A 23,020-nucleotide genomic window follows, 5' to 3' on the forward strand; every position below is an offset into this window, starting at 1 on the left:
TACTTTGCCTGCTAATGACTCCATTACTGTTTGGGACACTAATTTCTCCTATTGTATTGACTCCAGACCTTGATACCTTATTTCTTGCCCCTTTCTATGCCTTTGTTCTCTATAACTTTCTGACTATCTAGGCAGAAGACGGGGCAGGGTAGCATCTAACTCATTCAGAGAGGCATGAGCTTTTAAAGGCTATACCTTTGTCAGAAGTGTTTCTCTTTTCCACTTAATTGTGCCTTCCAAGCTTGACATGTCCTTTATCGAAGCTGCTGGAAATAGTAGTCACCTTCCAATTAAACCAGATTAGGGAGCAATTTAATGCTCTTCTGGTTAGTGGTAATTGAAATAATGGAAAATCACTGCTTAAGGATAAAACCGCATACATGGCTGAGCCATATAGTTGCATAGGTCTAGTAGCAAAGGCAAGGAAGACAGCAAGGAAATCCCAGAAATACCTGAAGGGACACTTTTAGCATAACTCTGAGAAGAATCTGAGAAGCGAGGTTTTGGATAGAATATTGGATGGAAAGTAGCTTGCAATTACGAGCACGTGCGTGCACACAAAATGTCTCCTGGCGTTTGTGTTTTATTCTTGCTATGGATTGCATCAAGTAGAAACTTGTAGATTTGCCTATCAATCTTTCCCAATGTAGACAACCTGTAAGAGCTGCGTGGGTCAAAGTGGTAGCATTAGCTGCAGAACACGCATCTTCCTGCTTTTGAAAACTCTGACCCCAGCAGAATGATGAAATTGACTCATTATGGCAGCATGGAAAAACTACCCGTCCCATAATTCTTAGGTTCTGAGGAATGGAGCCAGAAATGCTTTCAGTCCTTTCAAGTGACTGTAACTGGGAAACGAAGAAAGAGAAACACTTGCCATGAAGTGGACACTGAATGTTTCTTTGCAGAGGTAAAAGTGATTTAGCTCCCTTTTTTAAATGTATAAGTATATATAAATAATTATGTAGTTGGCAAAAATTAAAGGGGCTTTTCCATTTTTTTTCCTCTTTCTATGGGAATAACTTCTTTGAATAAAGTATGTATGGAGAAATAATGGACAGAAACTGGTGCTTCAGTGCAACTTATGTTTCAGAAAATAATTAAACCGGTAATTGGCAGGGGAGGTGGTCTGTCTTTTGTACACCAGAAGCTAGTAGTAATGTGTTGCTAATTGTTTAACAGCATCTGCTTACAGGCTGTAAGACTAACCATGTTTTAAAACAATCTTGGAGATTATCGTATTGATTTGTGCTATATGTTTTGTACTAACTTCCTTACCACAGCTCAGTATAGTAGTTTGGTTCTGTCTTTCAGATGGCTACATCTCTCTTTCTTGTTTCTCTGCAGTGAAGTCTACTTCCTTTATTCCTTTTTGTAAAGGATGTGGTCGCTCAAGTCTTACAACTGTGAGCAATGTGGGAATGATTTCATCAGCTGTACAGCCTTGAGGTATCATTTCCGAGCTAAGCACCTTGGAAAAGTTAATTGTGAAAAATGTGGTAAAGAAATTTTAAAAGAGATGCTTCAGACTCATGAAGAGGTGAGGTTGTTTGGCTCTGATTCCTCTTTCTCCTAGCACACATTTCATTCATTTCCTATCTCTTTCCTTTCTCATATATTAACTTTAATGCAAAAGTTTATATTGGAACTGAGAGTACATCTTACAAAAGAAAATTGGTTTAAATACATATGAAACCTGAAAGTTTGACTGTACTATATGAATAAAAATTTGTGTTAGTAGACTGTTCGAGAAAATAACTGAAGAGTTTTCTTTTATTATCTCTAGTATTGTGGGCTCAGGATGTGCAAAGGATACTCTAGTTTTTGTAAGTCCTCTTCTGGATGTTGCACTTGTGTCACTCGCAAATCAAACATTATGGTGATTTAGTTTGAAGCATTAGCATAGATGAACTGTAGCACATATGACTAGGAAACTCTATCACACTTCATATAAAAACTATAAAGAAAGTCAAAGAAACCTTTTTGGCCTAATGGAAGTTCTGTCAGAATCAGACCTGGCATAGAAGAGTCCTTACTCTGGCATTTATGGGAACTCCTAAAGGAAAAAATGTACAGTATGGTTTTTGTTAGAAGACACTTAGAAAATAATTATTTTATTGTTCATCCCTTACCTGCCATTAGCTCCTTTGAATCTTTATTCATCTGATTTGTCAAGTTTCCAAAAATGGAATGCAGCACTATGTTCTAGACCAACTGACTGCAGCTCTCCACCAAGAAAGTGTTGCTTTTATTTACTGTAGTCACTATTTAAAAAGTCAACATTCAGCTTGCCTCTTAATCCCTGCTTCTTGTATATTTCCTGGATCATCACAGTTGCATCATCACTCCAATACTATTGAAGCTATTGCTGTTTTGTTATTACTACTATCTGTAATCCTTTGCAGGCACATCTACTTGTGCAATTGATGTACAGCAATAAACTCTGGCATATTGTGTCCAAGTTTATTTTTCCCAGGTATCATATTCGAAAATGCAAATACCACAGGTGAAAACTGTAGTATCACAAATATCTCAGTATAGCAGCCTGGCACATAGACCCAATATAAATACTTTGTAAGGCATCTCAGGGATTCCTCAAGATGAATGTGACCCATAAAACTATATTTAATAATCCTGAGAAACCGAGAAAAAAATCTCTTTTTGTTTGTACACACTCATGTTCTTATAGACTACTACATTCAGTACAAGCTTTTATTTATGTTTGTCTGTCACTTGGTCTCTCATTCTATGCATTTAATAGCTTTAAAATATACTTGCTAGAGAACATAATTACATTAAAATAGCTTTGAAAGTAAACCAACACAATGAAGATAAGAACAGTACTTTCATGATCTTAAAAACACATGTGGATTCAGTGTCTTTTCTCTGAAGAAGTTCATTTATTAAAGTAGTCTAATTAAATGTTGAGATCATGCTCATGATGATGTATTTTGAGTTCCAGGGAATTTTTGTCTAACAAATGTCCATAATTTATTTACTGATATAGGAGGTATTTGGAGAATTCTATTAAAGGATGGAACTAATTCCTAATTTTATTGAAAATTGTAGCAAGCTCCAAGATGGTCTTTAAAATGAAGTTATTGGAACTATTGCTGGAGGCAAGGATTCAGGTGCGTGTTACCCAAAAGATCATCTAAGTCCATTCCAAACATAGAGTTACCCCAATAAAAATATCACCCACAAAAATCCTTGCCTCTTGTATATTTCCTGGATCATCACAGTTGCATCATCACTCCAATACTATTGAAGCTATTTCTATTTTATTATTACTACTATTAGTAATCCTCTGCTGGCATGTCTACATGGGCAATTAACCTGCAGCAATAAACTCTGGCATATTGCGTCTGAGATTATTTCTCCCAGGCACTGTGTTTGAACATGCACACTGGACTGCAGCATGTTGAGCCAGGTCAAAGCAGCCCTGGCTGGCAGGGGAGCAGGGGTGGTCAACCCCCAATCCTGGGGCTGCTCTGACCTAGCTCAATATGGTATGAAGAGGCTGCTGGGCCACAAGGATGCTAGAGTATAGGGCTAGCCAGCAGGCAGCCACTGCACTGAAGTACCCTCGTGCCCCAGCCAGAACTGTCGGTGTCTACACATGGGGTGCTGCACAGTAATAACTCTGCCATACGATAGTACTTGTATTAAAGTACAAGTACTTGTATTCAGTACAGGTACTACTATTAGTACTTGTACTAAATACAAGTACTATCTTATGGTGGAGCGTATTTGTTTACTGTGGCCTAATAGGATCACATGAGTCGAGGCAGAGATTTTACTGCGGTGCTAATTAGGCACCTCTTCAATTAATGTCTCATGTAGATGCACTCTGTGTGCTTTATATAGTCTCCTATTTACCCTTCCTCTTGATGCTGTGCTTTAAAATGAAAATTTCGCCTTGAATTGTGCTCCTGATGGTACTTCCAACTCAACGTACTGTCTAGCCCCCTATTTGAGTATCCTATGATGGGTGTGCTACATCTTTGCTTTAACAGGTGAACCATGAAAGGACGACCAGTGAGAAATCAGTGTGTTGCTGGGACATGCCTCAGAAAAGGGAAGCAAAATTTGTGGCCAGAGAGGTGTCAACCTCCTGCAGGATGTGCCGAAGGCAGTTTGGAACAATCCACAGTAGAGAGCACCATGAGGAACAAGATCATCGCTTCACAGCCAGCAAGAAAGGTACCACTGTTGCTTTGAACAAGCAGGCTGTTCTGTTGTTATAGCCATCTCAGTAGGAAACTGATGAATAAGCCTCAAACTCTTCCTTGAAAGAGACCATTCCCATAATAATTCTTTTTTCTTGACTACTCATCAACTTAAATCAACATCTTTTTTGACAGACTCAGTTTGATGGGGGAGTTGCCTGTTTTCCATGTGAGGTAGAGTCAGTAGGAATTAAAGTTTTCAGCATCTCTTCTGATCAGATAGTCTGTCATTAGTGATTTCATAAGAAAGCGATTAGGAATAATCTTCCTGGTGAGTATCATAATTGCAGTATTGTTTCTGGTGGTGTCTGGATAAGTTATGAAATATAATACTATTTGTTTTGAGAATGTCTAAAGGGATAAGCACAGGTATTTTTGTATGAACAAAGGGATATTAAGACCAATGTTCCACAAGTAAATACATTTATGCAAAACTATGAAAAACGTATATTGCAAATCTACATCTTTGTTAGTTTATGTTCATTGATGAGATTGTGTTTGTGTTTGTACCCGTCTTCCCTCTTCTAACTTGCTTGTTGTTTTAAGCACTGACTGGGGTATAGGCAAGAAATAACTTGTGTATTAAGTTCATGATCCATGGTTTGTACTTCTCTGGTTTATGAAAGTTCATTTGGAGTTCTTTATTTCATGTTTGGTCAAGTTGTTGACATTCTTTACATACTTGCAGAGAGTTCATATGTGAGGTTTTAATTTAAAGCCTTTAAAAAAAATTGAATAGATGAGTTTGCCTAAGATACCATCAGAAAAGACACCCTACAGTTTAGAACATTTTGGGCATAAAGGCTGTAGCCATATTAAATAAATAACCACCATACAGTAATGAAACATAACTTAGTATTTTTAAAGGGTGTCTCTAGCCAGTTACTATGACCACAAACTGGTCTTTGATCGCTCTTTTTTTTTTTTTTTTTAACCTCAAGGTTATAGAATAGCTATATGTGTATGTGGGCTCATAATATATCAGTGGTTCCCAACCTTAGGTTGCGACCCAAATGAAGGTTGTGGGGGCAGTGCCAGTGGCACCACACACAAAAGACAAGTCGTGCTGGGAGCTCCCTCGCCCCTGCCCCCAGGCCGCCGCCCCTGCCGCTACTGCACTCCTCTTCCAGCAATGGGTCACAGCAAAAAAAGGTTGGGAACCACTGTAATATATGTATCAGGTTCTTCCATTTTATCCTGTGCAAATGGGTTCCTAAGCATCTTTGAGGGAGAAAACATCTAGTGCAAGGACTTCCAGTGTCTGAACACACTTCTGCAAATAAGCAAAACATTCAAGAAGTGTGCTGTGTTCAGCAGGCCATCTTCTTGTCTCCCAGCCTACTTTAAGAAGTAACTAAACAATTCAAAGGCTGCATTGGAAAGTAGATGCCCCCTAGGTCTGTCCAAATCAAAATGCTTAACCCCCTTAAATCAGAAGCAGTAAGATGAATCAGTAATAAATAAAAACCTGATTTACTGCACAAACATGTGATTAAAAACGGAAACTTTATAAATCTGATCAATGTGTAATTGATCATGTGTTGCCATGAATAGGCCAGCTAAAGAATATGCAAGATTGTACAGGAGACTTTCTTAGCATCTCCCCACAGGAGATAAATTCAACTTAATTTGGAAAAGTGATATGAGAGACCAAGAAATGAGAGATTCTTTCTAATAAATATTAATGATCAAACTTTAATTTTTTTTCCTTTCAGCTCAAATGACCACTGGGTTTTCACCTGGGAACATCTTGGAGTATAGAACCCCACAAGAACTACAAGCATTTGTGCAAGAAAAGCTTCGACCTATCTCAGGCCCTGTGAGCATTGCCTGTGCTGTAGAAATAGAGGCAATTATTAATGTGATCAAGGAATACTTCCCGTTACCAATAGCTCGTCTAATCAAGGTAACCATTTTTGGGCTCTAAGAGTGTTTATAGATGTGATCGGGGAGGGCAGGGGGCGCTTTGGGGGGCGGGGGGCGCTTTAACTAGTCATCTGTGCTAGTTAACATGCCCAAGCTTCACATGTATCAGTGTCTCCACATTGAAAAATGGTGACAGGTGCTTTGAACTAAAACTCATTGAATGATCTTCAGTTTAAAGCACCTTACCACTATTTTTCAGTGCGGGGATGCTAATACAGGTGACGCTGGAGTCTGCTGGAGCATGTTAATTTCTGCTCTCCAGCAGACGCAATTAATCGATTTACAGCACGTTGGAGCAGCCTCGCTGCACATCTATAAGAGTCGTAAGAGAAGAAATAATAGTTTCTTCTCTTGTTCCATTGCAACCTATATAAATATGTCTCATAAGCTCATCTTGCATTGGCAGAGTCCAGTGAGAGAGAGTTTATAAATGCTGAACTTCCTTATGGTTTTGATTTAAGGACTAACCCTGGGCATTATTTGAATGTTCTGTATTTTGCTAGGGTTTGATCTTTTTTTAGAAGGCTAGTACTGAAAGACAGAATCCAAAAGTTTCTTGTCTCTAAAGTGCATCTAGCATGTTATGCCGCCTTGATAATTGCAGTGGCTCTTTTAGAACATCTGTTTAATTGGACAAATTTGTTTTCATACCTTTTTATATAAAGCACCTTACTGGCCCATTTAATATTCTGAAAACTGCTGAAATGATTTCGATCGAGACTGAAGCCCATTATATCCCTGCAGGACTGGTATAGCACAGACAGAACCTGTACCAACTTCCTCAGCCCAACCCGCCCCTGTTCTGGTATGCAGAGGCCATTTCTGGCAGGGCAGGGAAGAGGACATACAGCTTCCATGCCTGTTCCACCCAAAGCTTCTCTTCTAGCATTAGTGGTGATTTTTGACACCGGCATCTGCCTATGAAGAAATGGACTTAGTTTGTCTATGAATTACAGACAGCTTTTAGTGGGAGAAGGGCCAATCTACTGTTATAAAAATGCTCATTCGGTACCAAATGCACAAGGGCAAGGTCATTGCCATGAGTTAAGGTTTGCTTAATTGGGCTTCTTATGCTTCACTGCAGGGTTTGTAGTAGGGAATAAATCTCAAGCATAAATCTGTCTTCATGGATAGACATGTCTCCTTTAAAATATGTTTGATAAAAACAGGAGAAGTTATTTGTCATATAATACAGGATGCAATTTTATTGGATAGTAAGTTGAATAGAGTGACTAAGAAGCATCTCTGTTAGAAAATTAAATATATCTGATACCCAATTTCATCAAGGCTCTGGCTGTCTCTTCCTACTCTTAAAGGCAGCTCAGCATAAGTGGAGACTATAAATAAGGCCACACCATATTCAAAACCCCACCCAGCAAACCATGATGTGGTCTTGCGATGTAGGGATTGAACCCAATCCCTCTATCCCTACGGTAGAAACAGACAATGATGCTTTAAACTCTGTTAATAACCCAAAACCATTTAGAAAGACCTCTGTATGGGGCCCAAATTCTATTGCATTTTTGTAACATGAGGCAATAAACTGCTTTCATGTAGTTGGGCAAGAGAAAGGTCATCCAAAGCCTGGTTAGCCAGCAAAAGGAAAATGTTTTGTCAAGAGGGGAAAGTATTAGTCATCCTTCTGGCAATCTCTTATGTTACAGGGAGGCTCGTATATAAAAGGAACGGATACTCAAGTCTGGTCAGATGTTGATATAGTGCTATTTAGTGAAGCCTTTGAAAATCTGGACGACTGCAAAAAGAAATTGCCAGAAGTTATAGATGATTTAGGAAAAAGACTGAAGAAGTCTTCATGGACCAGCAGGTTTGAATCCAAATGGTTGGATATAGTCTCTGTATCAGGAATTTTTCTTATGCTGGATGTCACACTGCCATCTCAGGATGAGCTTTACAAGTCTGCCTACTCCACCGCAGTAAAATCACAACATAACAGCCAAAATAGAAAACTGGCACAGGATGATGCTGTGCTTTCCAATAAAGCCATAGCTAAAATCCCCATTAAAGACTTAAATGGTATCTTGTCAGAACCACAATGATGCCCTTTTCTCCCACCTGCATCCCCCACTCTCTCACTTTTGTAGTGTGATGGTAGACAGGTGAACTGGACTCAACACAGATTGCTTTTCAATACTGGGAAGTATTGCCCTTCCCCCGACTTTATTGACTACTAATGGGCTAAGTAAGCTCTATTCAAGGTAGAAACAAATACTGAAGTATCTTTTTTTTTTTAGCTTTTGCCTTATTGTGATCCCCGGTGATCCAAAAGGACAACTCCTGAAGGTAGCAGACCTAGGCTTAAGGGGAATCTTGTGTCTCCTAGCCAGGAAAGACTGTGTTGTGGAAATAAGATCGCTAGACTCTGGGTTTCTGGAAGCAAAGCATGAATACCAAAGGGTGCCTCCTCATGAATTTTTCCTCAATGGCAATCCAGCCTAATTCGAAATAAAACATGTTAAGGGGCCTGTCTTTCTTGGCCAGCTTGGTTCACACCTAATCTTTATTTAATGCTGTTCCATTCTGGAAACTACTAAAATATTCCTTTTGAGTAACAGATTGTGAAATTGCAGATAGATCTCCTCCAAACTTGGAATTACTGCTTCTTGGGACTTTTCTGTGTTCAGAAAGATGGTTTCATTCCAATTAGGAAAAAAAAATCATGAGGAACAGAAATAGAAATTCTGTAGTCTTTGTTTTGGAAATAATAACACTTGGCTCAGGTTAACTGTTTGTTTGTCTGTCTCTCTTTTTTTCTCACATTTTCCAAGACATTTTCTAAATAGTGTGGTTTCATTTTTGTTACTATTTTTCTACTTTCGTATCTTCATCATATTGCTTTGATTCTTCCTATTGGGCATATATTGTTTTCCATTATCTTCTTTCATTTATTCTGTTTATATAAATGCACATTCATTTACTTGGGTTTTTTTATACTTCGTTTCTTCTTTCTCCACCCAACATTTTTCCCTTGTTTCAGTCGCTGTCTCTTTACTCATTCACTCAATATTTTGCCTTTTCTCCTTTTCAACTTTCTCCTTTCTTTTGGATGTATGTGTTGTTGTTTTTTTCCTCCATGTGCATTAAGAGAGACTTTCCAGTCATTTGTCTGCACCCACAATTCTGTATAGCTGAACCCTTACATGCTACCTCCCCTCCATATTATGGTTAAGTAATATTTTATTAAAAATGCTTATGTTAGGATAACGATGAAGAAAAGGACCCAGTTCTCCTTACGATTTAATTTCAAGTGCTATAAGAATCTCCACAGTCACTCATTTGATATCATGCCCTGTTATGAAATGCTGGGGCCTGCGCCATCGACAGGTAAGTGTTCAATATTTTCCTTTAGTAAGGAACTTTCTTTTTTGGTGTGATTACCTACAACCAGTTATGGCCCTCATACGTTTGAATACATTCAACCTTTACCCAGCAAAGTCATGTTGTAGGACTACTTCAGTCTTGACAGCTACAGTATTTGGTTTTGAGGGACATAATCCTTTTGCCTTGTCACATACTAATTATAGTGAAGCTTTTTGATTCCATATGAAATGCTATGATGCACCTGTCCAGCCCCAGAAAACACTCACATGGGGCAGAGGTATTGCCACGCTTAAACATCCTCTTGTATATGGTGTATTTAGCTGCAAGTTTATGAGATTTCTTTCAACTGGTGTCATACCATACTATATGTGACATAATATACTATACCATACTATACTAATTTCATACCATTCTATATGTGACATCTTTTTTTGACAACTTCCATGTGTGAAAACCATTAATCTTGCCTTAGTGCAAAAGGTTTGATTATGATGCAGGGAGTAATTCCTCACAGTGATGGCTCTCACATATATAAATCAGGTTCTTATGCAGACAAGTAGACAGTTCTACAGCTGACTGCATAAACATTAGCCGTACAAAGTCAGACAAATGATGCATATACTAGGCATTCATTTTGCCACTCATGCGTGTATTGAAAGATTTTGGCTCAAGTTGGTAGGAAAAAAAAAAAGGTACATTTATGATTTTCTGTTTTGTAGACAGATTATGCAATGATTTAAAATGACAGAAAAATCAGATTATAACTCAGTAGAAAGTATTATTTTAACTCCATATGTGCAGGTACATAATTGCTGTCAAACAAAGGCCATATATTGGGCGGTTTTGCAATATGTTAAGGTGAACAAAGCAGATTTAGCATAATCCTCATACATAAGAGATTAGATTGGTTAAACATAATGTGTTTTTAAATAATGTTTCTGGGGTTAATGTGTTTTTATCTGACTTGAAGTAAATTTAATTTAATTTGGATATAGAAGAGGTCTGTTAATTTTATTGGCTTGTATGATATATGAAAGGACTTCATAGTAGGTTTTTCAGCTTCACTGTTAAATCTGATGAAAAAATAGTAGGGAAGAAAGAATAATTGTGGCATTCTGTATCTTTTGGGGTTTACAGGTTTAAAATGGAGCTTTTACCACAAGCTGTATCTCTGTCACGATGCTGACAAAATCCAGCTGTACACGATGTCTCTGCTGCCATACCAGGTTGAGTTTATCAAGGAATCCACTGTGCAGGTGAAGGATCTGATGCGCTTGGTTAAGTATTGGTTCAGGACTTCATTTGCTATGCCAACAGAACAAAATAGGTATGTACTAACAGCTGAATAATAGGTAGGCCTTTCCCTTCTGTTAACTACCCTTTTTTAATGAACAGCAAAGTACTGTAAAACATCTTATATGATGCACAAGATACCTATATCATGTTTCACCATGACATATTAATGACTGTTTTATGTCCAGCCCAGACTGTGATATGATTATGCAGCATCTCACACCAAGATGAGGGAGGAGGGGAAAATAAAATACTCCACAGCTATGTTAGCACCATTAATATACAGTCTTGCGGTTCTGTTATGGTTAAGGTTATTCACTGGGATAGAAGACCCCCTATCTCTGAGGCCTATGTGACAGATTTAACAAATGCATGACTGGGATTTTTTAACACTATTTCTGAAGTCCTTTCAGCCAAACAGAATAGCAATGTGTAAAGCAAATATGGTTGACTAGGCTAAGCTTTCTAAAATATGGGACTTGTACTGACTTCTTTTAAACCAGTAAACAGAACAATTAGTTTAGTATGTAGAAGGTACTTTAGAAAGCAAAGCAAGGGAAGGGTGACTTCTGGATCAGACCCACTGGATCTTGGGTTCAGTTGCCAAATATTCCCTAGTGTTCCTTTATGACCTGGGGCAAGCTACTTTAATTTTATTTATAAAATGAGAATATAATATAATCTTGTTTATAAAATGAGCAATGATAATATGCTGCTCTATAAGGACCTTTTGAGGATAAATTAATATATTCACTCCAGGTTAGACTCTTTAGATAGCTCCCACTTCTGTCTCCACTGACTTTCAGGCGATTCTTTGCCTTTTCTTTTTCTCCTGTTTTTTTCAGAAATAAGTCTCTGACATGGATTTAGATTCTTTTAAAAGAGCTTAATTTTTTTCTTACTCTACAAAGCCCATTTTTATAGGAGGGGTGTGCAAAGAAGGCTGTATTTGATTTAGTTTTGGATTCAGCCCGATTTGGGGGACAGTGATTCGATTTGCAGATTCAGATTACTCTCCCAATTTGATTCGGCCGAATCCAAATCTGAAGATTCAATTCTGATTCAGAGAGAATCAGCAATTTCACCATAGACGCAGCTTTAAATGTTTTTTCTACACACCTCAAGGTACCAGGCATGACTCGTGAATGCTGAGATGGTGGGGTGGATGCAGCATCCTACAGGAGCGCGGCCGGGGTGGAGAGGGGGAGGGTGCCTCATGCTTGCTGCAGATCCAGAAATGGACTGGAAGTACTTCCGGTCCACTTCCAGGTCTGCCGCTGAGCATGCAGAGGACTTCTCCCCCTCCCCCCATGCCCCTCTGGCTCAGCAATCAGCCATGGGGGGATCCTGGGTGCCCCCCCCCCCAGACCCAGGAGGCACCAGTTGCCAAGCCGGGAGGGCAGGGGGTCCCCTGCATGCTCTGCAGTAGACCTGGGAGTGGACTGGAAGTGCTTCTGATCCACTTCCGGGTTCACCACCGAGTGCGTTGGGGACCTCCCTGTGCTCCGGTGGGACGCTCCATCTGCCCCACCATCTCAGTGTTCACAAACTGTCTGGTACCTCGAGGTATGTAGAAAAAAACATATAAAGCTGTGTCTACATCCAAATTATCGAATCTCTCCAAATCTCTGAATTGAATCAGAGGCTTCCAATTCCATTCAGAGAGTTTAATGGGTCTTCTGATTCAATTCGGATTCAGAGATTCAGCTGCCAAATTGGGCCTAATCTCCTCTGACTTGAATCAGTGACCGAAGCTTTACACAGCCCTACTTTGTAATAGTTTTATATTTTCTAAAACCCTGTATTTTTCCACTTTCAGTCCACTTTAGTAGAGCAGTTAAATGAAGAAGTATATAACACTATATAATATCATTAAAGTAGAAGCAATTTGGTGTTCTAATTGCTGCTGATCTCCTGTTCTGAGACGTGATCCACACAAATGATCCATTTCCAAGCTTGTAATTCATTCAGAAAAATCCCACAATTGTACTGTTTTCCAATACAACATCTAAGGATTTTATCATACTGTAACACACAGTATACTGTGAGGAGTAAGAAGAACAACAGTCAGAGACATCTCATGTGCAGAGATCTAGTCACTGCATTAAATAATTTCATCAATTTCAGGACAAGTTTATGTTCCCAGAAACTCTCACAAATTTAGCAGGTAATAGCAGAACTCTGACTCATAGTTAGCAACTCTTAGTTACGTGGGCATATGGACTGGATTCGCTTCTGGGTTTTCACTTGCAGGAAAAATACCGTGAAGGAAGGCACACTAACAGCCATATCACCAGCTTCCTCAAATGAAAAAGTGGGGAGGAGGGTGCTCCTGGTGATACAGGAACTATGACCATGACCTTTTTAGTGGTTCGAGACATTTCCTCTGCAGCCTACTGAGACACATCTTTTATGAAGACCTCAATGGAAACTAAGGCTGTTTTCTCCAAGAAAGCTAAATACTCTTCCTCTTTCTGCTAGTTGCCGGAGCCCGTGCTGGTGCAGAGAGGTGCATATGACATTTTCTTGCAGTCCTGAGGGTACTGTTAGGAAATCTGGTCCCCAAGTCTTGTGTGGATCTGAGAATAAGCTCCATATGCTGAATCAAGTGATGATACATAAGTGAAGGATTCTGTGCATCTTGTGTGTGGTGGAGAAAGTGACCAAAAAGTGATGAAGTGAAAAAAATGGTGAATACCACAGTGCTGTTTGTTTTGATGTATTACATTAGGAAGGGTATACAATAGATGAGCTGGCAGGTTTCTACTATCTCTGTATGTTGCGTTTCACAAGAGAATGACCTTTCCTTGACATTGAGAGGAAGCGGTTGTTTTGATAGTGTCAAATTCCTTGCCCTGTCAAATCACTGCTCTTGCTTTGGCGGATTCAAATTCCCTTCATGTTTGCAGGAGGTAAAAGCCATTTTCATTAAATTATTTAAAATTATTGTTTATCATAGATGCTTAGGAAATAATTTCCACCTAATAATTTATTTATGCTGTAATAAATGTCCCATTTATGTTGAAGATGAATCAATTTAAGAAAAGTGTATACAGAACAGTATTGTGCTTGCTGTATGCATTATGATTCAGATGTTTCATATGATTCACTATGCAGAACAGAGTGCACAACATCCTATATGAAAGGCCAGCACTCACTAAGTCTACCACCCACTGTGTTGGGAAATTAACCCTCTCGTTAAAAAGTATACACAATGCCTAGATCCACTGGGATATCAAAAAAAGTTCTATTTACATCAGTAAGACTCTTTCCCTCACTTTCATTAGGTTTCAGATGATGCCCCTTGTTGTGAACTGACAGTATTTTGAAGTGTTTGTGGAATGTCTTGCATGTTTTCTCAAATCCGTGTTACTAGTGTGGTGTGTGGTCTCTATGCATAGGTAGTGCCAAGATGTATCATAGGTAGTGCTTAGCATCATTATGTTTATGTGTATTAAGGTGACAGCAGGGGTTTAAGGTGGTATGTGAAGGTGGGAGAGATTGACTGTAGGACCATGTGTGGGGACTGGACTTGCTCCACGGGACCAAATAAGTGGAAACAGCTTCACTACCCATGAGGATATTCTATGATGGGTGTTTTCAGGTTTTCCTTTTGGAACAGGTAAGAATCCACTGGGCCAAGGAGACCCTCTAATCCACACAAGAATAGTCAAAAGCTTAGTTATTAGGGCCTTTACTAGTGATGTGGGAAGCCAAGATTTAAATTCTGTTTGGATTTTGGTCTGTCACATCACATGGGCTAATTGCTGGGCTATTCTGGGGTGTCTTTCTCTCACTCAATAATTCATCCTGGATTGAAGATATTTTGTTGTTCAAACTGGTGTATATGCTCCAACAATTCACTTGCTTGGATTGGAATTTTCTAACAAAACAATATAAATAATTGAAACATTCTCAACCAGCTCTAATTGTGGCTTTTTAGCCCCCAGGGAATTTATACTGGACAGTGTATGACATTTCCTTTTCTTTGATATATTTTTTATCTTTTGGAAATGTTTTAAGGAACCTGATTTTGTCATATTTGCACACTATCAAAGGGTGCCTGTACACATGCTCTGATGTGTTCTAATTAGTATGTTTTAGAGAAGACTCAATTAACTGAGTCTGCTGGAGCATTTCAGTTAGACTCTCCTGTGTGCTGCAGCATCATGTGTATTCAGTGTCCCGTGTTTCAAAATGGTAGCAAGGACACTAATTAAAACTTGTTAAATGAGCTTTAGGTAAAGTGCCCCCATGGCCATTTTGAAATGCGGAACACTGAAATACACGTGATGCTGCAGCATTTTAATTAAAGCAGCTCTGCAGGAGCACTTGTAGACACCCAAAGATGTTTAAGCATCAAAAGAGTGAGGTTCTGGAACAATCTTAAAACAAGCTAGTTTTAATCTGAGCCTAAATGATTTTATGGGAAGATTATGTGAAATGGTTGCCTATAATAGGAAAGGACTGGACTCCATGACCTCAGATGTCCCTTTGAGTCCTGGATTCCTAATTTTTCCAAGATGTCTGATTCTCCCTCTTAGGCCATGTATAGAGGAAATGAGGGGCATGTGTGCCCAACACTTTAAAGCGGGTTAAATGTTTTTGCACTGCTTCAGTGATGTTGGTGTTTACACATGTCAGCAGCGCACTGTGCAGTAATTCCAGTCACTGTTGCAAATTTGGTGGTGTAAAGCGCCTTAAATGACTTGGGGCACAGCAAACTAAAACTCCTCTGAGGAGATTTAGTTTGCTTCCCTACAGCTGTGGAGTGAAGCACCGGGCTCCATGCAGCTCAGGGACCCTGTAGGAAGCCTGTGCAGGCAGCCTGGTAGCAGCCCCGGAAGGCAGCTTTGCCCAAGAAAAGTGGCAAGCCTGATCTTTTCTTTTTTTTCCCCCAGAGCCTGCCTGCCTACCTGAACTGTGGTGGGTGGTGGTGGAGGGGGCTGGTGCTTTCCCCTGAGGCTGCAGTGCCCCCTGGGACTGTCTGAACTGGGGGCCACCTGGTGGGGGGGGGTGCCACTGCCATGGAGGGAAGCACCAGCCTCCTCCCCCCTCCCTGCCCCCACAGCCCAGGGACTGCTCCACCTGCCAGCAGCTCTCCCTCCCCTCCCCGCCACCAGAGGCAGGTAAGTTCAGGTATGTGCATGACATGAGGGTTTGAAGGGCCCTAAATTGAAGTGGTGTTTGTAAGAACCCACTGCTTCAATTTAGGGCCCCCCGTTTCTTCACGCATGCCCTTACTGATCAGTTTTCTTTTATAAGAAAGAATAAAACAGACCTTCCTGTTTGCCATTGAAAGGGAGTGCTATATAATGCTTGTAACAGATAATAGCAACATAAAGTATGAAGTGATTTTTTGCTCCTAGTTCATGTTTGTTTTACTTGCATTTTGTTTGTAAGAGTTTCCTGTGTTCACTTTGTAACATGCTAAGTCTCGGTTCTGTATATTTAGGTTTCGCAGACTTCCTTCTTCCTATGCTATAGAGCTCATCACAGTGTACATCTGGCAGCTGGCTAGGAAACCAATACTTTTCAGCCTTGTTCAGGGCATGAGAGCTATTCTGATACTCCTGATCCGGTATTCTGAAATCTGCATCATTTGGTACAAACACTACAGCCCCCATTGCACAACTTTCAAAAAGGTGTTGAAGAAACAAACCAGGTAACAATATGAGAAATTCTGCCATCATTTTAATATAGTCATTATGCTTATATTTCTGTATAGCTGAATTTGGTTTTCTTCCTCTCAGGTTCATGGAAGGCAAAGCAAGTCTCCATTAAAACGTGAAAGTGTCTTTTTTAACAGGCACATGGTGCCTTCATAGCTTGTGTCAAAACTGTTTCGGGGGCACTGCCCTTAGAATTATACTTACGGTTTCGGTATACAATGTGACATACATCTCAAAGCATGGACCACTCACATATTGCTGCACATTGGAGGAGAAAACACATGTAATCAGACTGGCTGATAAGCAGATACATGGGCAAAGAAACATCCTTCCCACCTGCTCAATAGACTTCAGTAACTTAATTATAGGAAGGATATCTGAAAGAGTGAGAGAAGGATGCTCTGCATTTTGTGAACATTCATTAGAGAGATTCAATGGTTTGGGCATGATGAACTGTGAATTCTCCTTACAGGAGAATGACTTCCTTCAGAAGACCTCCTAGGAGCTATAAAATAGCTAAATGTTTGCTAAACTATCACTTCCAGTGGTAGCTAATGTCTTTGTTTCAAGTTATGGATTTTACAAATACTATGGCCAATGTCAGGAATGTCAGCAGGGATTAAGAATCCTTTAGAATGAAGCTTGCTGTTTGTTTGTGGTGTTTTTCTTTTTCATATGCTGTTTTGATCATGCCTAGGACTATGGGGTCCTGGTCCACGACAAGGGTTCTACAGTAATACAGATCATTATTGTTTGGGTCTTGTGCGCATGTTAATTTTCAATTATATAATTACATGTTGAGTCTATTGATAATATTCCTTGTAGAAAACCTTTCATAAATAGAGGGGCAGATCAACAGGGAGTGCTTTTGTGTGGTTGCACCTCTGTTTTGGACCATGCTGTGGAAGCAGCACCTGGGGACTTTTACCGAATCCACTCGCCCCCCACCCCTTTACTTCCTTCCTCATCATTTTCAGAGGCACATCCACTTTTCCCCACTCATCACTGCTGCTGTCCCCTGCTGACCCAAAAGGAGAGTGCCCCAGAGTCCCTTCAGTCAAGCTGCATGGTCCTTCTCCCTGTCTGATCCCCCTGGGCATTCCTCACTAGCCTAGGCACACAGTCAGAGAAGAGAAACCCACTCACCACTGTCATTGTCTGCAGCTGAGCTTGGCTTCCTGTACCGTCCTACTGGAGCAGAGCAGAAGCAGCTTTGGAGCTTCTCCCACCCCTGTGTCAGCTGGGGACAGTGGCTTGGCAGGCAGGGGATGAAAAGAAAGGAAGGGAAGGGGGAGGAGGGGGCACCGAGAAAGGGGGGTAGGATTCTTACCTGATTCAGAATTTAAAAAATGTCTCTGGCTGTTGTCTCCACAGTGTGGTCTGCCCAGGGGAGGCTGGAAGGAGGAGTGTAGCCTCCCCTGAAGTGTTGGTCACTGCTCCCACACTCCCTTTTACAAAATCCTGGATCTGCCCCTGCATATCCATGATGCCAAATATTTTATAATAGTTTTAATGTTTGTAATGGTATGAATATTGTCCTAATAATCTCATGCATCCTTACAGAATTCTTAAGTATTGAGCTTCCTTTTCTGGTCTACGGTATGCATTTTAATAATTTTTTTCAGCACTTGTGCTACATATTTTGTCTTCAATCAGTATTCCAGCTTTGGATAGCAGCAATTCAGAGAATGTAGTTAATTATAATCTGCAAACCAAGCTACTCTATGTCCCCTAGCATTTTTTCATTATTATTTCCTTAATATATTTTATCTGTTTGTAGGTACAAAATAGTATGTAATTTTCATACAAGTGAGTTGTGTTCTGTATATTCAGTACAACAGGAAGTTGCACATGTTGAAAGTTTTATAGAAAATGTTGTGAATGTGATATCATCATGAAAGATGTCCAAGGGACACAATTCAAGTTGTATATGCATATGTGACTACCATTTTTTCTTTCATGTACTTATTAAAAATACTTGTTATTTAAATGATAGCTTGAAGAGAGAGAGAAATTGGAAAAGGTAAGTTTCATAACCAGAGAAAACAGATGATGCTATGTAATGCCAATAATGAAAACTAGTTGAGAATGGAAAGCTCAAAACTCCTCCTGCTTTAACTTCATGGCCCCAAATTCACTCCAAACTGTGCTTTTTTTGCTCACTGAGAGGGTAAGCGGGTCTCTTGGGAGGCTTGCTTAATGTACAACTTCATAAAGGAAGGAGCAGAAGGATGGGGATATAAGGGCCCCTCTACACATGCAGGTAAAGGCAAGATGGGATTGAATGCGCAATCCATGAATCACCACACATGCATGGCAAGAAGTGTGAATGTGGTATCACTTATTAGATCCCATCATGACTTACTACTAGCATGGAGGAGAGCCTGGGCCTGGGCTCTGCCCTGCATGTGCACATGGCAGGAGGCATAATGGTGAGATCATGTATTAGATTCCATTGTACCTTATTGCTGGTGCTGAGGAAGCCTCATCCCAGGCTCCCTCTGCACTGGCAAGAAACAGGCACGCATGGCTGGGAGCCCCACTGTGGGGTTGCTGTATGGGTTCTCCCAGTCTGAGGGTGTGTGGTGTGCCCCTACAGCTGGAGGATTGCAGCAGCTACCATCTTCTAGCCCTGGGACTGCATGGGGTGCCCCTGTGGCTAGGAGATCACAGGGTAGTGCTGGGACCCAGTGTCCGCAGTTGAGGGACTGTGTCCCAGCAGCATGGGGTGCTGTTGGGATCCTCAGATGTGGGACTTCTAGCCCTGGCTGGACATGGTGCACCCCTGTGGCTGGGAACCTGGTCAGTCAATGGGGCTCCCAGCCACAGGGGCAGACCCTACTACGTGTGCAAATTAAAGCTGCATAGCAACCAGCTGCAGAGTTAGCACACCCTTTTGAGGTCTAATTGGAGCTTTTTATGGCTACTTTGCACATGTAGCTAGTCTCCACAATTAACCAGTTAATTATGCAATAATTGTAAAGTGTAGAAGGAACCTACATCACTGTTAAGGACACTAGTGAAGTAGAAATAGAATAGATGAGGCAAAAATCCAGTGATGTCTTATTTTTGGCACCGAATGTATCTTCAATTACCTTGATTTTTACAACATATTTGAAACACCAGTTTTCTTTGTTTTAATCTTAAGATAAAAACAGTTACTTACTCATGATACTGGACTAACTCTGCATTGGCTGCAAATTTAAATCACTGCGATATTTGAGTCTTACTAAATGGATAGATCTCAGATTTGGTAGTGACATCTATATTGATTCTTATCTTTTCTTTTTCTCTCTCTCAGGCCATTTGTTTTGGATCCTGCAAACCCAACTTTTAATGTGTGTGAGAACAGCAATGCCTGGGATGAAGTGGCTCATGCAGCGAGACGGAGCCTTCTTAAGCCTCTTTTTAATGGTGTATCAGCAAAGGAGCCCTGGCTTTTTACAAACAGCTGGTAAAAAACAGACTTACTGATAGTGTCAGCCCAAGTCCTGTCTAATAGGGCATATAATTCAAGTCTTTTAATAGGAATATTCCAATACATGGGAACATGAATAAATCAGAAAAAATGAGGGCAGGATCTTTTTTTGTCTGTCCACTAATTAAAGTAACTAATATTTTTTGTCATTACTGTGGAATTAACTGAATGCAATACATTATTCTATTCAGGGAATTAAATCTACTATTGTGGTTTCATGCCTTTGTGAAGAAGGAGCTGAAAGTTGTGTCTCCTATTTCTTCCTTGCAGAGGTAAAGAGTTCAAGCTCTGGAGCAAAGAGGGAAACATTTTATAGCCCTCTGGCTTTTAGTTATTATAAGCTACTATGGTCCTTTGCTTCCCAGGTCCCTGGGGCAGCAATGGAATTCCATAAAATGTTTGAGCATCCTTTACTTAAGTGTCCCACTGAAAAAGTTCTGTGGTTGCACACTAAGGTGATTTTATATCTCCATAACATCTGGCAACTCACTGTATTGCAATATATAAATACAGGGACTATGTACAATAGTCTTTCTCTCAATACCTCATTTATTTCCAGAGAATCTTTGCTAACTACATACCAGTACCCCTTGAGTTCAATATCAAAATAAGGTATGAAATATAAAGAATAGATAAATTAGTATGCAGACTCTACCTATTGTATATTCTATGTAGGCAATAACAGTTTTAGTTTGTAATGATAGACTGTTGCTGTATTGGTACAACATAAATTATTGGGCCTACAACACAAGAGTCCCCTGGGAAGATGAGCTGGAGGGAGTGCATGTTTTGCTAGAATACTAATATTGATTAGTAACAAAAGAAAAACAGGATGAAGGATATATGACAAACATGCAAGGGATCTGATGCTCCAAAGTGCTTGAGCAGCAGGGGCAGGCAAAAGGTGAAGAAGAAACATAATTGAAACTACGGGAAAACAGAAATGGGGAAGTAGTTATCATTTATTTCCTCTGAGTTGAATTCTGTGTCCACCAGAAAGCAGATTACGTTATTCAGTTACTTTGCAGTAGCACAATGTGCTGTTATGCAGAATTTCATCATTTCAGTATTAATTTGGCTTTGCATAACTGTATTGATTTCTCTATGGATGGATCATTCCCTTTCTTAGAATGAAGTAGCTGTTAGGAAAAATTAAACTTTTAGCTTTGCAAAGCTTGTCAGAAGTGATCAGTCCATTTTAGGTGTCCAGTATAAGTGCTTATTTCCACAAAGAAGAGACAAAAGTGTACATACAGTTTTTCCAATACATTGACATTCGTGTTCTGCTATTTTAAATACTTTGTGGTGCTTAACCACCATATTGATGGGAGTTAGATAGGCAATTAAAATAATCATCATAAATACAAAATGGAGCTTGTGTAATTTGCTGGTACTGATGCTGTGTAAGACTCATTATGCTTGCTGAATTATTGCAAACTTGAAGCCCACCCTGAATAAAGGGGTTCGTGTTATTAGAGGTTAATGTTTTCTTAATGAAAAGGGGATGTATTACTTTTGCTCTTAGAGCCAGACAGTTGCATAGTCTATCCGTTGATAAACCAGAATAATTAATAATGCAGATTTTTAGTTTCTATGTCAGTGACATAATTGGCAAGATTCCCATTTAAGAATTTGAATTGTGCTTGTAGACGTTCTCCAGTTTAATATGGTGAAGTGTTTCTGTAAGGTAGATTTCTGTTTGTGGTAAACTCTCATACTTGATGGTTCCTCATTAAAACATAAGTTTCTTAAATGAACAGAAATAAAGAAAGAACAAAGTCAGAATTAAAAATACATAATCTTGGTCCCAACTGATTCTGAAGCAGCAGCTGGTTTCTTTTCTAGCCTTCCATAGATGCTGCTGGGACACATAATAGAAATGATAATTTTTCTTTCTCTCCCAAGATACTTAGTGACTTTCCACCCAAAGTCTGGGAAGGCTGGCATTAATCACATTTTATTTATTCTATCTACTTTGGTGATGTCAGCAGTCAACTGCGAATGTGGTCCTATTGTGGTAGGCATTGTACAAACACAGAATAAAGACAGCATTCTCCCAAAGAATTGATATACAAGAAAACTGACACTTTGTAAAATTATTCTTTCTGAAGGTAAGATTAGTTCTCTTGCCATGGGCTTCTATCTCCTTCTAACAGCAGAAACTCTATCATGCCTGCTGAACAACTCTTAGTTTACTCAGTACCTACCTGTACCCTTACTTACATTTCTTTAAAAAAGTCATATAGTTTCAAAATACCCATCTCTACTACTTAAAAGTACACAACAAAAGTGTTAAGGCAGAATTTTGTGAGAGGCAAAGAGTCTTGTGGATAATATTGGACCAACTGCACAGTTTAATAAAATATATCACTCATAAGAATCCTTGCCCCTCACATATTTTCTGACCGTCACAGCTACAAGATCACTTCTACATTGCCAAGACAGGGATTTGCTAGACTGAAGCTTCAGGAAAATGCCCTTAAATGATCCCTGCAAATAGGCTATTGGTATTTTTTTAATTCATACTCTATGTTACATAGTAGGAGACAGTGCATTTCAATATTGTTGGCCATCCTTTGCTTACATTTTTGGACTTCAATAATCCAAATAATAATGCACAGGTCAACAACCAGTGGCCTATGGGATGTGAACCATTGGGGCTGGTGCATTGGTAGTGTTTAGGTGGTGTGCCTTGGTGGCATTTGGTGGTGGCGGGGCTTTGCATACACTGCACTGAAGCTAGACAGCTGTGTCCTAATGTTGGCCCATGCTGGATACAAGCTGGGCCACTTTAGCGTGCTACCGGACAATGCTGTTGACTGCTGATCTAGTGTTAACAGAGCTAGGTAAGATAACAGATACTGTAATGGTGTGTTGTTGCAAATGTAGTGATACTGTTTGTTCTATGTTTTTTAATCAAAAGGACTGTCTGGACATTAAGACTAAATATCCCTTACATCTCTGCAACCTGAGGAAAGTTTTGCATTGATCAACAAATATATATAGTTAGGCCAGAAAGTGGGTTTGTTTGTTTGTGTGTGTGTGTGTGTGTGTGTGTGTGTGTGTGTGTGTGTGTGTGTGTG

The 23,020-nt window shown here is 39.8% G+C and overlaps 1 protein-coding gene across 3 annotated transcripts; it reads left to right on the forward strand.

Annotated features, from left to right (window-relative positions):
• The first annotated feature begins 823 nt into the window (after positions 1 to 823).
• On the forward strand, positions 824 to 21,106 carry LOC109308134 (2'-5'-oligoadenylate synthase 1-like). Of its 3 annotated transcripts, XM_019532410.1 has the most exons (9): positions 824 to 910; positions 1,315 to 1,540; positions 4,031 to 4,203; positions 5,945 to 6,135; positions 7,820 to 7,980; positions 9,373 to 9,497; positions 10,632 to 10,821; positions 16,243 to 16,452; positions 19,761 to 21,106. In XM_019532410.1, the coding sequence occupies exons 2-9, from the start codon at positions 1,533 to 1,535 to the stop codon at positions 19,915 to 19,917; spliced, it is 1,215 nt and encodes a 404-aa protein (XP_019387955.1). In that variant the 5' UTR covers positions 824 to 910; positions 1,315 to 1,532; the 3' UTR covers positions 19,918 to 21,106. The 3 variants fall into 3 exon arrangements, with proteins under 3 accessions (XP_019387955.1, XP_019387957.1, XP_019387956.1); XM_019532412.1 differs by lacking the exon at positions 16,243 to 16,452; XM_019532411.1 differs by lacking the exon at positions 4,031 to 4,203.
• The last annotated feature ends 1,914 nt before the right edge of the window (positions 21,107 to 23,020 follow it).

This window comes from Crocodylus porosus, unplaced genomic scaffold (genome assembly GCF_001723895.1).
Source record: "Crocodylus porosus isolate Cpor-Errol unplaced genomic scaffold, CroPor_comp1, whole genome shotgun sequence".
Lineage (NCBI taxonomy): Eukaryota > Metazoa > Chordata > Crocodylia > Crocodylidae > Crocodylus > Crocodylus porosus.

What these genes read in the sequence shown, in the direction of transcription:
- LOC109308134 (XM_019532410.1), top strand. An exon ending in CTTCACAGCCAGCAAGAAAG is followed by an intron (nt 4,204 to 5,944) that starts GTACCACTGTTG and finishes TTTTCCTTTCAG; the next exon opens with CTCAAATGACCACTGGGTTT. An exon ending in GGGGCCTGCGCCATCGACAG is followed by an intron (nt 9,498 to 10,631) that starts GTAAGTGTTCAA and finishes TGGGGTTTACAG; the next exon opens with GTTTAAAATGGAGCTTTTAC.